The sequence below is a fragment of the Pristiophorus japonicus genome, chromosome 19, assembly GCF_044704955.1.
Source record: "Pristiophorus japonicus isolate sPriJap1 chromosome 19, sPriJap1.hap1, whole genome shotgun sequence".
In the NCBI taxonomy this organism is placed as follows: domain Eukaryota; kingdom Metazoa; phylum Chordata; class Chondrichthyes; family Pristiophoridae; genus Pristiophorus; species Pristiophorus japonicus.
In genome coordinates, this window is record NC_091995.1 from 75,856,684 (window position 1) to 75,871,784 (window position 15,101).

Here is a 15,101-nt window from a genome sequence, read left to right on the forward strand (position 1 = left end):
CGGCCTCATCAAGGGGTGGAGTATCCGAGGCGATCAGTCATCACAGCTCTGGCGCGTCACAACGGCCCTCCCCTTCAGTTAAAGATGAAGACCACTGCAAGCTCTGCAGCCACTTTTAGTGGCAAACACTGGGCCACCAGGGAGGGTTTCGGCCGGGCCAGTGGCCTGGCACCCAAGAGGGGGAGTGCGGGGCTGCCTGTTGGCGGCCCGGCCGAACCTACCTGGCAGTCGGCTGACAAAAATAAATAAAATGGCGGCCGCGGCAGTGCACACTCCCCTTTAAGGGCGGCCGGGCCGCCCAGCCACAGAGGGTGCACCGACGGCAAATGATGTCAGGGGGCACCGATCGGCGGCAGGGCCACTCCCGCGGGGCAATTTCCCGAGGGGGGTCCATGTCGGTCGGTAAGGCTGTCGGCGCGTGCACGGCGTGGCGGTAAAACGGGTGGAGCGGTCCCAGACACTGCTTCAAGGGTAAAGGAAAGCAATTTCCAAAATGGCGGCCCCTCCGCGGACATTCCACGCCGCCCCATGGCCGCTGCTTTCAGGTGGCCAGATGCCTTATCGGAAAGGGGCAATTTCGGCCCCTTGGCTCCTCTACGCATGGGCAGCCAATGGGCCAGAGACAAGGTTAGCATTATTTATCCACAATGGATTCACACTTGCTGGGCTCTTTTGCCGTGAAAGTTTGACTTGCTCCTTTCAGGCATTACCTCGCCTCCCTGCTCTCACAAGAGGGTGGTTCATGACTTGCACTGGGTTTCTGCCGCAGTTGTTAATGGCACGATTCGGATTGCAAACACGTCTTGTTTTTATTAGAATCATAGAAATTTACAGCATGGAAGGAGGCCATTCAGCCCATCGTATCCGTGCCGGCCGACATTGAGCTATCCAGCCTAATCCCACTTTCCAGCTCTTGGTCCGTAGCCCTGTAGGTTACGGCACTTCAAGTGCACATCCAAGTACTTTTTAAATGTGGTGAGGGTTTCTGCCTCTACCACCCTTTCAGGCAGTGAGCTCCAGACCCCCACCACCCTCTGGGCGAAGAAATTTCCCCTCAAATCCCCTCTAAACCCCCTACCAATTACTTTCAATCTATGCCCCCTGGTTGTTGACCAAGGCTGGTAGAGATTAGCAGGGGGAAATGAGAAAGATTTGGATTTCTATAGCGCCTTTCACAACCGCCGGACATCCCAAAGCATTTTACAGCCAATGAAGTACTTCTGAAGTGTAGTCACTGTTGTAATGTAGGAAATGCAGCAGCTAATTTGTGCACAGCAAGCTCCCACAGACAGCAATGACCAGATAATCTGGGGTTTTTTTTGTTATGTTGATTGAGGGATAAATATTGGCCCCAGGACACCAGGGATAACTCCCCTGCTCTTCTTCGAAATAGTGCCGTGGGATCTTTTACATCCACCTGAGGGGTCATCCGAAAGATGGCACCTCCGACAGTGCAGCGCTCCCTCAGCCCTGCATTGGGAGTGCCAGCCTAGAGTTTGTGCTCAAGTCTCTGGAGTGGGACTTGAACCCACAACCTTCTGACTGAGAGGCGAGGGTGCTGCTGCCCACTGAGCCACGGCTAGAATAGGCGAGAAACCAAATGCTAAAGATGCACTGGCTGCAGTAAGATAGCTAGGAATGGAACCATGCACGAGGAGATCAGTGAAGACAAGCACCACTTATTAAACTTAATAAGCTACCATGAGAGTTACAAAAATAAGACGTATTCTCCCCTCCTCTGGACGGCACGACAGAGGCAAATCTTACCTGGAGCTACAGGTGCTTGCAGCTGATACCCAGTAAGCTCACACCAGCCCACGGGATACACGTCCGATGACTCGCAGTCTACCCACTGATCATATTCCTCGTCCCACCCATCAAAATGGATCCTCAACAGACGATTCACCACCCGTGTCACTGTGGCCACACAGATCAGGCGGGGCTCGATCAGGTCGACAGCCTCGAGTTTCATTCCCGGTTCAAAACCATGATATGGAATGTCCTGAGAAACAACAACAACAAGAAAGAAAGAAAGAAAGGCTTGCACAATCGCCGGACGTCCCAAAGCGCTTTGCGACCACGGGAGGTACTTTTGAAGTGCAGTCACTGTTGTAATGTGGGAAACACGGCAGCCAATTTGCGCACAGCAAGCTCCCACACACAGCAACGTGATAATGACCAGATAATCTGTTTTAGTGACGTTGATTGAGGGATAAATATTGGCCCAGGACACCGGGGATAACTCCCCCTGCTCTTCTTCAAAATAGAGCCGTGGGATCTTTTACATCCACCTGAGGGAGCAGACGGGGCCTCGGTTAAACGTCTCATCCGAAAGACGGCACCTCCGACAGTGCGGCACTCCCTCAGCACTGCACTGGGAGTGTCAGCCGATATTTGTGCTCAAGTCCCTGGAGTGGGGCTTGACCCCCACGACCTTCTGACTCAGCGAGGCGAGGGTGCTGCCCACTGAGCCAAGGCTGATAGTCAATCAGAGCTCTTTTTATATCCTTACACTTGCAGGCCTCTTCACATTTCCTTCCCTTTTATAAATCAGGTCACATTTATCCTCCATTTTTCTCTTTCGGACTTGGGATCGGCAGTTCGCGTGGTAGGCTGAAGAACCAAGGCAGGCAATCCGACACATTGCGCCCACTTGTTTTGGCTGTTCCGCCGGCGTTAGGACCTCACCAAACTCGCTGGGCGGGGAGAGCGCCCAGAAAACAGGGAGATCGCCGCAACAACCAGCAGCAAGTCCACAAATTCAGGCTCATAGAATTTACAGCACAGAAGGGGGCCATTCAGCACATTGTGCTGGCACTTTGAAAGAGCTCTCCAATTAGTCCCACGCCCTTGCTCTTTACCCATAGCCCGGAAAATAGTTCCTTTTTATTTATAAATCCAATTCCCTTTTAAAAGTTACTACTGAATCCGCCATTTCAGGCAGCGTGTTCCAGATCACAACTCGCCGAGTAAAATAAAAATCCTCATGGCTCCTGTTTTTGTTGCAAATGACCTTAAATCTGTGTCCCCCTGGTTACTGGCCGTCCTGCCAGTGGAAACCGTTTCTCCCCAGCTACTCGATCAAAACTCATCATTTTGAACACCTCTATTAAATCTCCCCTTTACCTTCACGTCCCTGAGGAGAACAATTCCAGCTTCTCTGGTCACCCCAGATAACTAATACCTCCTCATCCCTGGCACCATTCCGGCAAACCTACTCTGGCATCCTCTCCAAATGTAAACATAACATTTTTGTAGCCAGTAAAATTTTGCAAAATGCTCATTTTGCGAAGCAATTAAAATTGCCAGAGCACCATCACACGCCTTCCGCTGGCACTGCCAAGCTTCACAAGTCACCAGAGGACACTCGGTGTCTCTGTAGACTGAATGTTGTTTTGTGTCAGCCTTATAGCTCGGTGGTAGCACTCTCGCCTCTGTTGAAAAATTTGCAGGTTCGTGTCCCACTCGAGGCTCGAGCACAAAATTGAGTCTGAATTTCAGTAAAGTACTGAGTGAGTGCTGCACTGTCGGAGATGCCGCTTTTTGGACGTGACGTTAAGCCGAGACCCCGTTTTCCGACTCTGGTGTATGTAAAAGATCTTACAGCACTATCTGAAGAGCAGGGGGTGTTCCCTCCCGTGTCCTGGGCCAATATTTATCCCTCAACCTACATCACTAAAACAGATTATATGGTCATTATCACATTGATGTTTGTGGGCAACTGGATTGGACGTCACCAAGATCCAGGTCGCTCATAGGAGGGTGGGTAGGTACAGCAGGAGCGGCGAAGTTAGGGAAAAGGAGTGGCGAGTTATCGTGGAGCGATGTGATCGCGGCCCAGGAGAGGCACGAGTTCGGGGCCTAGAAAAGGCGAGGGTCCAGGGTCCAGCACGGGCCCAGCCCACACTGCAATATGTGTGCACACTAAGTCCGTGCAGCAGAGCTGGTCTCCGGTCGTCCTGGTTAACCCTTGCCTAGCTGTGTCAAGCCTGTGTGGTGGCTGGTGTGCAACGGCCACCACACGTTAAAAAAATCCAGTTCGGGATCCTGGAATATTAGGTCCTTCATTGAAACACCTGTGAACTTTTTGGCATGGACGCAAGACATCATCCATACGAAGGACTGCCTACGATGGATGAGGCGTTTCATCCCTTTGTTGGGGAGTTGTTGGCCTGTGGGGTTCCCTGCCGCGGAGAGTTGTTGATGCCAGTTCATTGGATGTGTTCGGGAGGGAGTTGGATGTGGTCCTTGCGGCTGGGGGGGGGGGGGGGGGAGGTCGGGGGGTGTGGAGGGGGGTCGGGGTGTGTGGAGGAGGCGTGGGGGATGTGCTGGGGTGGGTGATCAGCCATGATCTTGTTGAATGGCGGTGCAGGCTCGAAGGGCCGAATGGCCTACTCCTGCACCTACTTTCTATGTTTCTATGTTTTGCCACTGTGCAATCCGCAACAAATTTGAAGCATAAAATTCAATCGTGACATTGCGAGAGGAGAGAGTCAACAGACTGTCGCCTGCACTGGTGCTCCAGGTCACCCACTTAGATGAAGGGACCGAGCGTAATGTATCCAAGTTTGATGACGATACAAAGCTGGGTGGGACAGTAAACTGTGAGGAGGACACACAGTGTCTGCAAAGGGATATAAATAGACTAAGTGAGTGGGCAATAAGGTGGCAGATGGAGTATGATGTGAGAATGGCAAACAGAATTTAAAAAAAAACGATGAGGAACTTTTAATTGTTGGTGTTCGGCGAGATTACGATGTCCTCGTGCAAGAAACTCAAAGTTAGCAGGCGGGTACAGCAAGCAATTAGGAAGGTAAATGGAATGTTGGTCTTTACTGCAAGGGGGATGGAGTACAAGAGTAATGACAGGGCCTAGGTCAGACCACATCTGGAGCAAAGTTCCCTTCAATTTTTTTTGGGTGCACTGGCCCATTCGAATTTTTACGCATGCTCGTTTTATTCATTTAAGAGCTAGTGAGTGGCCAGCACGGGAGCTCCAGACTCCTGCACAGTCACACAGCTTAACGTGAATATTGACCTGGAGTACTGCGCACAGTTTTGGTCTCCTTATCTAAGGAAGGACATATTTGGAGTATAACTGTCGGGAAGTCCTGCTACAACTGTACAGGGGGCGTTGGTGGGACCACACCTGGTGTGGGTTGAGAACTGGTTGTCAGACAGGAAGCAAAGAGTAGGAGTAAATGGGCACTTTTCAGAATGGCAGGCAGTGACTAGTGGGATACCGCAAGGTTCTGTGCTGGGGCCCCAGCTGTTTACATTGTACATTAATGATTTTGTCGAGGGGATTAAATGTAGTATCTCCAAATTTGCGGATGACACTAAGTTGGGTGGCAGTGTGAGCTGCGAGGAGGATGCTATGAGGCTGCAGAGCGACTTGGATAGGTTAGGTGAGTGGGCAAATGCATGGCAGATGAAGTATAATGTGGATAAATGTGAGGTTATCCACTTTGGTGGTAAAAACAGAGAGACAGACTATTATCTGAATGGTGACAGATTAGGAAAAGGGGAGGTGCAACGAGACCTGGGTGTCATGGTACATCAGTCATTGAAGGTTGGCATGCAGGTACAGCAGGCGGTTAAGAAAGCAAATGGCATGTTGGCCTTCATAGCGAGGGGATTTGAGTACAGGGGCAGGGAGGTGTTGCTACAATTGTACAGGGCCTTGGTGAGGCCACACCTGGAGTATTGTGTACAGTTTTGGTCTCCTAACCTGAGGAAGGACATTCTTGCTATTGAGGGAGTGCAGCGAAGGTTCACCAGACTGATTCCCAGGATGGCGGGACTGACCTATCAAGAAAGACTGGATCAACTGGGCTTGTATTCACTGGAGTTCAGAAGAATGAGAGGGGACCTCATAGAAACGTTTAAAATTCTGACAGGGTTAGACAGGTTAGATGCAGGAAGAATGTTCCCAATGTTGGGGAAGTCCAGAACCAGGGGACACAGTCTAAGGATAAGGGGGAAGCCATTTAGGACCGAGATGAGGAGGAATTTCTTCACCCAGAGAGTGGTGAACCTGTGGAATTCTCTACCACAGAAAGTTGTTGAGGCCAATTCACTAAATATATTCAAAAAGGAGTTAGATGAAGTCCTTACTACTAGGGGGTTCAAGGGGTATGGTGAGAAAGCAGGAATGGGGTACTGAAGTTGCATGTTCAGCCATGAACTCATTGAATGGCGGTGCAGGCTAGAAGGGCCGAATGGCCTACTCCTGCACCTATTTTCTATGTTTCTATGTTTCTATGTTTTCTATGTACTGCGCAGAGTTTTAGTCTCTTTATCTAAGGAAGGATATACAGGCAACTCTTGATTAACCGGGTCCCTCAGGGATTGGGCTATGCCGAGTAAATGATTTCTCCGCGAGTTGACATTATAAAGTTAAAACTTCAATGAATAAATACTGTGCAATCAGCTACAAACAGTAACAAGGCAGTTAAGTATGGACATTACCAGCATGCATGCAGGTGGCCTCGAGGAGGAGATTGTCCAGCTCCGGAGTTCCGGAGCACGCTGCGCTCCCGTGCCGAAAGGACTCCAAGCGCACCGGCCCGATGCCTTCTCGGGCCGAAAGGACTCCTATGTTAGAGGCGGCCGCGAGAGACAGCGGCAGCAGCAGCAGCGCACACACACACGGAATTTTAAATGCTGTTACAACAGTTTCCCGTTGCATCCGTGTGCAGATAATCCAGAGTTGCCTGTACTTGCCTCGGAGGCGGTGCAACGAAGGGTCACAAGACTGATTCCCGGGATGAGAGGGTTGTCCTATGAGGAGAGATTGAGTAGATTGGGCCGATACTCTCTGGAGTTTAGAAGAATGAGAGGTGATCTCATTGAAGCAGACAAGATTCTGAGGGTAGATGCTGAGAGGTTGTCTCCCCTGGCTGGAGAGTTTAGGACTAGGGGGCATAGATTCACAATAAAGGGTCGGCTATTTAGGACTGAGATGAGGAGGAATTTCTTCACCCAGTGAGTTGTGAATCTTTGGGATTCTCTGCCCCAAAGGGCTGTGGGTGCTGGTTGAATAGCCGATGAGCACTTGCTACTTAGACTTGCACCTGAAGAAAGGCCACTTGCTGAGATGTCAGAGGATGGTTAGCACGTGAGGAAATCAGCATTAGTTAGTGCCTTCAGGAGAAAGAAAAGGGAATGCTATCAATGACCCAAGAACATAACATAGGAGCAGGAGTAGGCCATTCGGCCCTCGAGTCTGCTCCGCCATTCAATGAAATCATGACTGATCTTTGACCTCAACTCCACTTCCGCTCCCCATATCCCTCAATTCCCCCAGAGTCCAAAATCTATCGATCTCAGTCTTGAAAAGCATCCACAGCCTTCTGGGGCGAGAGTTCCCGAGTTCGACTATGCTTTGTATGAAAAAGTGCTTCCTGATATCACTCCTAACTAGCCTGGTTCTAATTTTCAGATTATGCCTCTTATTCTCGATTTCTCCAAGGAAATAGTTTCTCTGTATCAACCAACAGATTTCATTTATATCATCATCATAGGTGATCCCTCGAACGAGGATGACTTGCTTCCACGAGTTCACAGATGTTTCAATGAAGGACCTGATGTTCCAGTCCTGAACTCCACTTGAGGGGGTGGAAGATGCCTGTGCGTGGATTTTTTTTAACGTGTGGTGACCGTTGCACATCAGCCACCACACGGGCTCGACAGAGCTAGGCTTTTATCCAGTGGCAAGGATTAACCAGGACGACTGGAGACCAGCTCTGCTGCATGGACCTAGTACGCGCACACATATCGCAGTGTGGGCTGGCCCGTGCTGCCCCTGGGCCCTCTGCTCTTCTGGGCCGTGTATCTTCATTTGCCGCTCCTCTGCCACGATCTCTCACCGCTCCTGCGGCCCGACCTTACCACTCCTCCGTTGTACCTGGGCCCCACCGATGTTCCTGCCCACGCTCCAAACGCCGACCTGGGTTTTGAAGACCACCCAGTCGCCCACCTCAAAACTGTCGCACACTTGGAGCAGCTCACGCTGGAAGTCGTAATGGTATGGTCCAGCTCTTCTAAAGCCCGACCTGCGGAGGTATTCTCTCGCAGGTCGGGGAGGGCCACGATATAGCACTTATAGAGTAACACATCCCAAGGCACATCACAGGGGCTTTATCAAACAAAATTGAGCTGCATAAAGAGATATTGGGACAGGTGAAGAGGAAGGTTTAAGGAGTTTCTTAGAGGAAGAGGGAGCGAGATGGAGAGGTTTAGGGAGGGAATTCCAGAGCTTAGGGCCCAGGCAGCTGAAGCACGCCACCAATGGCGGAGCGATTAAAATCGGGGATGCACAAGAGGCCAGAATTGGAGGAGCGCAGACATCTAAGAGGGTTGTAGGGTCGGTGGAGATTACAGATAGGGAGTGGCGAGGCCATGGAGGGATTTGAAAACAAAGAAAAACATTTTTATTTTAAAAAAACAATCGAGGAATTGCCAGACCAGGAGCCAATGTAGGTCAGCGAGCACAGGGGTGATGGGTGAACGGGACTTGGTGCGAGTTCAGACAGAGTTTTGGATATACCCCTTTGAATAACTTTATCATTTTAAACGACTCAATTGGATCAGCCCTCAGCCTTCTAAACTAAAGGGAATATAACTTTCCTGGGTCACTCCTCTAAATTGCAGTTGATAAGTCTGTACCATCATTCCTTCAACCACTGTCTGCCCCATCCGTGACAGAAACTGTAATTCCGTACTGGACTGTTCAGTCACCTAAGAACTCACTTTCAGAGTGGAAGCAAGTCTTCCTCGATTTAGAGGGACTGCCTATGATGATGATGACCATCATTCCCCAACTCGAAAAAGATAGAAATTAAAAGTCTGCATTAGTGGGGAAATGTAGTCGTGAACCATCGTAATCACAGGGTCGGAGTTTTCATCCCTGGTTCATATGGAGCTAACTGCTCTCAGCCAGTGCGGTGGTGATACAGGGACAACAATTAATCTAGTTATTCCTGTGCTCGGGAGACAGAGAGGACACAATCTCAAGTCGGGCCCACACTGGTATTACATAGAAACATAGAAAATAGGTGCAGGAGTAGGCCATTCGACCCTTCGAGCCTGCACCACCATTCAATAAGATCATGGCTGATCATTCCCTCAGTACCCCTTTCCTGCTTTCTCTCCATACCCCTTGATCCCTTTAGCCGTAAGGGCCACATCTAACTCCCTCTTGAATATATCCAATGAACTGGCCTCAACAAATCTCTGCGGTCGGGAATACCACAGGTTAACAACTCTGAGTGAAGAAGTTTCTCCTCATCTCAGTCCTAAATGGCTTACCCCTTATCCTTAGACTGTGACCCCTGGTTCTGGACTTCCCAAACATCGGGAACATTCTTCCTGCATCTAACCTGTCCAGTCCCATCAGAATTTCATACGTTTCTATGAGATCCCCTCTCATCCTTCTAAACTCCAGTGAATACAGGCCCAGTTGATCCAGTCTCTCCTCATATGTCAGTCCTGCCATCCCGGGAATCAGTCTGGTGAACCGTCGCTGCACTCCCTCAATAGCAAGAACGTCCTTCCTCAGATTAGGAGACCAAAACTGAACACACTATTCCACAGCCAGTGGCCGCTGCTATAAAATCATGGAGGAAAAACATCCTTGCTACTCACCCTGATGAATAGGCTTGCAGGGGCTGCCATAGCACCAGTCTCTGTTAAATACATCTCCCAGTCAAAGAACTTCTCGTAACCTGGAGGCAGAAAATACATGAGCAGGAACCAACTCTTTCACCAAACTAAACTCCAGGATAATAAGGTACACAAGAACATAATAATTAGCAGCAGGAGTAGGTTATACAGCCCCTCCGAGCCATTCAATAAGATCATGGCTGATCATCGACCTCAACTCCACTTTCCTGCCCGATCTCCATATCGCTTGATTCCCCCAGACTCCAAAAATCTACCGATCTCAATGAATTAGCATCCCAAAGATTCACAACCCCCAGAGTGCAGAAATTCCTCATCTCAGTCTTCAATGGCCGAACCCCTTATCCTGAGACTATACTCTCTAGTTCAAGACTCTCCAGGAGAAACAGCCTCGCAATCACCCTCAGAATCTTATATGTTTCTACCAGATCTCCTCTCATTCTTCTAAAGTCTACAGAGTATCGGGCCCAATCTGCGCAATCTCTCCTCTTAGGACAACCCTCTCATCTCAGGGATCCATCTGGTGAACCTTCGTTGCACTACATCCAAGGCAAGTATGTCCGTCCTCAGATAAACACACCAAAAATTGTGGGACACCACTCGTCCTTTCCTTCAAATTAGAATGCAAACCCATCATCCCTACTCTTGGTCTTCTACTGCCTAAGCAATCTTTTTAGAAGGTCAATAATTTGCCCTCAATTCCATTTGATTTTAGACAACAGTCTCTTATGTGGAACTTTATCAAATGCCTTCTGGAAGCCGATATAAACTACATCCATGGACATTCACCTGTCTACTATAGCTACTTCCTCAAAGCACCCAATGAGGTTTGTTAGACACAACCTTCCCTTTATAAACCCATGTTGACTCTCTAATCAGTTCTGCTCAGTCATTCTGTCCGTAATTATAGATTCCAATAACTTCTCAATAGATGTTAGACTAACAGGTCTATAATTTCCTGGTTTCTCTCCCTCACCTCTCTCAAATATTGGAGTTACTTTTGCCATTTTCCAATCTAAAAAGGGACAATTCCTGAATCGAGAGAGCTTTCGAAGTTTATGCCGAAAGCATCCATGCTTTAGTAGGCAACAAAAATAACAAGCCACTGGATGGTAACAGGTTGGACCTCCCTAATCGAGGACTCCCTTATCCGGCACCACCCCTCGACTGGCATGATTCTGATGGCTGGGGGCGCAGGCGCGGATCGCGGCCGCCCTTCACCCCGACTTTGTGCCCCATCCGGGGCACCTCCCCTGCTCCCATCCCCGCGAGCCCCAGGTAGACAGAGAAAATGCTTCAAGGACCCTCAAAGCCTCCTTGAAAAAGTGCAATATCCCCACCGACACCTGGGAGTCCCTGGCCCAAGACCGCTCAAAGTGGAGGAGAAGCATCCGGGGGGGCGCTGAGCACCTCGAGCCTCTTCGCTGGGAGCACGCTGGAGCCAAGCGCAAACAGCGGAAGGAGCGTGCGGCAACCCAAGCTCCCCAACCACCCCTGCCCCACCTGTGACAGAGACTGTAGGTCCCGCATTGGACTCATCAGTCACCTGAGAACCGATTTCAGTATGGAAGCAACTCATCCTCGACTCGGGAGACTGCCGAAGAGAAGAAGCTGACACCAATGGAACTATGCCTCGGCCAACATCCTTCTGGGGTGGAGGGTGGGGTAACAAAACACTCTCACTTGTTACCCGAGGTTCTGAATCCAGGCAGTCCGACTCGGGAGGTTGAATCAACGCTGGCATCCATGGTTTCATTGTGGGCACTCCCTTGGTGAGATTTGAAAACTGATTTACACTAACAAAGCAATGTAGTTCCGACAGGCAGCTTACCTCGAGGCGGTGTTAATTCAATGTCGTTCTTCTTGCAGAATCCCACAGGAAAGATGCAATAGGAGGAAGCGTGGTAACAGAACCAGTCTGTGCCGTCAGCCGCCTCAGATCCATCAATCCCAATCATCAGGAATCCATCTAACAACACCTGGCATTCCACAGGACACAAAAACAGAGCATCAGATCCGCTGCTCTCGTGTAACAGTCAACGTCTGCCTCAACTTGTGCTGCTTGTCCGACATCCGGTATTGGAGAAGCAGATATTTCCTCCAATTAAATATGGAGCTTGTTAGTAAAATTGAAGCCCATGAGATACAGCTGTGTAGGTACAAAGATGGCTAAGAGACAGAAAGCAGAGAGTAGTGGTGAATGGAGGGGGAGGGAAGTATAGTGGTGTCCTTCATTGCCTGTAAAGTGCTTTGGGACGTCCGGTGGTCATAAAAGGTGCTATAGAAATGCAAGTCTGTCTTTCTCCAGGGGGCAGTATTAGGACCACTGCTCTTTTCGATATATATTGACGACCCGGACTTGTGTATACAGGGTATCATTTCAAAGTTTGCCGAAACTTGGAAATGTAGAAAACAATATGGAGGATGGTAACAGACTTCAGGAGGACATAGACAGATTGGTGGAATGGGCAGACACGTGGCAGATGAAGTTTAACACTGAAGTGTCAAGTGATACATTTTGGTAGGATGAATGAGGAGAGGCAATATGAACTAAATGGTACAATTTTAAAAGGGGGTGCAGGAACTGAGAGACCTGTGGGTGTACGTCTTTGATGGTGGCAGGGTAAGTTGAGAAGGCTGTGAAAAAAGAGACAGGATCCTTCTCTTTATAAATAGGGGCAGAGAGTAGAAAGGCAAGGAAGTTATGCTAAACATAAAAAATAGGAGCAGTAGTAGGCCATTCGGCCCTTCGAGCCTGCACCGCCATTCAATATGATCATGGCTGATCCTCTATCTCAACACCATATTCCCGCTTTTTCCCCATACCCCTTGATGCCTTTTGTTTCTAGAAATCTATCTATCTCCCGCTTAAATATATTCAGTGACTCCACAGCCTTCTGTGGTAGAGAATTCCGCAGGTTCACCACCCTCAGTGAAAACATTTCTCCTCATCTCGGTCCTAAATTTCCTACCCCGTATCCTGAGACTGTGACCCCTTGTTCTAGACTTCCCAACCAGGGAAACATCCTCCCCACAACCAGTCTATCCAACCCAGTCAGAATTTTATACGTTTCAATGAGATCCCCTCTCATTCTTCTAAACTCGAGTGAATACAGGCCTAGTCGACCCATTCTCTCCTCATACGACAGTCCTGTAATCCCAGGAATCAGTCTGGTGAACCTTCACTGCACTCCCTCTATGGCAAGTATATCCTTTCTTAGGTAAGGAGACCAAAACTGCACACACTACTCCAGGTGCGGTCTCACCCAAGGCCCTGTATAACTGGAGTAAGATATCCTTGCTCCTGTACTCAAATCCTCTTGCAAACCTTCACAAAACACTGGTTCAGCCCCCGTTGACTTATTCTGGTCAATTCGGGGAACTGCACTTTAGGACGATATCAAGGTCTTGGAGAGAGTACGGAGAAGATTTAGTAGAATGGTACCTGGGATGAGGGACCAGTTATGTAGGAAGACTGGAGGAACTGTAATTATTCCCTCTGTGCAGAGAAGGTTAAGGGGAGTTTTTAAACAGAGGAGTTCAAGGGTTCTGATAAATTAAATAAGGGGAAACCGCTTCCAGTGGCAGTAGGGTCGGGACCCAGGGGACATTGATTTGAAGTTAATTGGCAAAAGAACCAAAGGAGACATTAGAAAAAAAATGTTTATGCAACGAGCTGTCGTAATCAGGAATGCACTTCCTGAAATGGTGGTGGAAGCAGATTCAATAGTAACTTAAATAAAGGAATTGGATAAATACTTTTAAAATGTAATTTGCTGGGCTACGGGGAAAGAGCAGGGGGAGTGAAACAATTTGGATCGCTCTTTCAAAGAGCCGGCACTGGCACGATGGGCCTCCTTCTGTCCTGTATCATTCTATGGAGACCAAAACTATTATCATAAGATCATAGAAATAGGAGCAGGAGCAGGCCATACGACCCCTCAAGCCTGCTCCACATTCAATAAGATCATGGCTGATCTTTGACCTCAATTCCACTTTCCCGCCCAATCCCCATATCCCTTGATTCCCCTCGTGTTCAAAAATCTATCCATCTCGGCCTTGAATATACTCAATGACTCAGCCTCCACAGCCCTGTGGGGCAGAGAATTCCAAAGGTTCCCAACCCTCTGAGTGAAGAAATTCCTCCTCATCTCTGTCTTAAATGGCCGACCCCTTATCCTGAGACTCCAGCCAGAGAAACAACCTCTCAGCATCTACCCTGTCACTCACCCTCAGAATCTTACATGTTTCAATGAGACCACTTGTCAATCTTCCAAATCCAGAGAATATGGGCCCAATCTAATCAATCTCTTCTCATAGAACCACTCTCCCAGGGATCAATCCAATGAATCTTTATTAGACTGCCTCTAAGGCATGCATGTCCTTTCTCAGATAACGAGACCAAAACTGTGCACAGTACTCCAGGTGTGGTCTCACCAAGGCCCTGTACAATTGTAGTAAGACTTCCTTACTCTTGTACTCTTGTGATAAAGGCCAACATGCCATTTGCCTTCCTAATTGCCTGCTGTACCCACACGCTAACATTGTGTTTCCTCTACGAGGACACCTAAATCTCTCTGAACACCAACATTTAATAGTTACACATCATTTAAAAAAAAATGTTCTGTTCTTCCTATAAAAGTGAGTCACCTCACATTATACTCCATCTGGCACCTTATTGCCCACTCACTTAACCTGTCTATATCCCTTTGCAGGCTGCATGTGTCCTCCTCACAGCTTACTTTCCCACCCAGCTTTGTATTGTCAGCAAACTTGGATACATTGCACTCGGTCCCATTATCAAAGTCATTAATATATAGATTGTAAATAGCGAGGCACCCTACTAGTTACAGCCCACAAACCTGAAAATGCTCCGTTTATCCCTACTCTCCATTTCCTGTCCATTAGCCAATCCTCTATCCATGCTAATATATTACCCCCAATCCCATGAGCCCTTATCTTGAGTGTCATGTATGTCATACTGTTTGTAGCCACCAGATGGTGTCATTGTTGGAGGCCACTGAACAGCACGCACATGGTGCTGCTCTGGTATAAAAGGCCAGCCATTTACTGAGTCAGGCACTTTGGGCCAAAATAAAGCAGAAGCAAGGTTGTACCTTGCTTAGTTAAACAGTACTCAGTTTGAATCTTTATTGCATACATAACGTTGAGTAGCAACCTTTTATGTGGCACCTTATCGAATTCCTTTTGAAAATCTAAATATACTACATCCACTGGTTCCCCTTTATCTACCCTGCTAGTTATATCCTCAAAAAAAACTTTTGTCAAACATGATTTCCCTTTCATAAAACCATGTTGACTCTGCCTAATCATATTATGATTTTCGAATGCCCTTAACAATGGATTCCATCATTTCCCGACGACTGATGTCAGGCTAATTGGTCTGTAGTTCCCCG

General features: G+C 48.5%; 1 protein-coding gene across 3 annotated transcripts in view; it reads right to left on the reverse strand.

Moving 5' to 3' along the window:
* The window catches only part of l3mbtl2 (L3MBTL histone methyl-lysine binding protein 2), a 125,580-nt gene that overhangs the window by 53,835 nt on the left and 56,644 nt on the right, over window positions 1-15,101 (reverse strand). For all 3 annotated transcript variants that reach the window (XR_011587868.1, XM_070861644.1, XM_070861643.1), the window contains exons 12-14: window positions 11,516-11,663; window positions 9,649-9,728; window positions 1,768-2,002 (exon numbers count right to left, since the gene is read on the reverse strand). Coding sequence is in view for 2 of the 3 variants with exons in the window: in XM_070861644.1 (XP_070717745.1) it covers window positions 1,768-2,002; window positions 9,649-9,728; window positions 11,516-11,663 (463 nt within the window). In the remaining variant the exon portion in view is untranslated. The remainder of the gene's footprint in view (window positions 1-1,767; window positions 2,003-9,648; window positions 9,729-11,515; window positions 11,664-15,101) is intronic.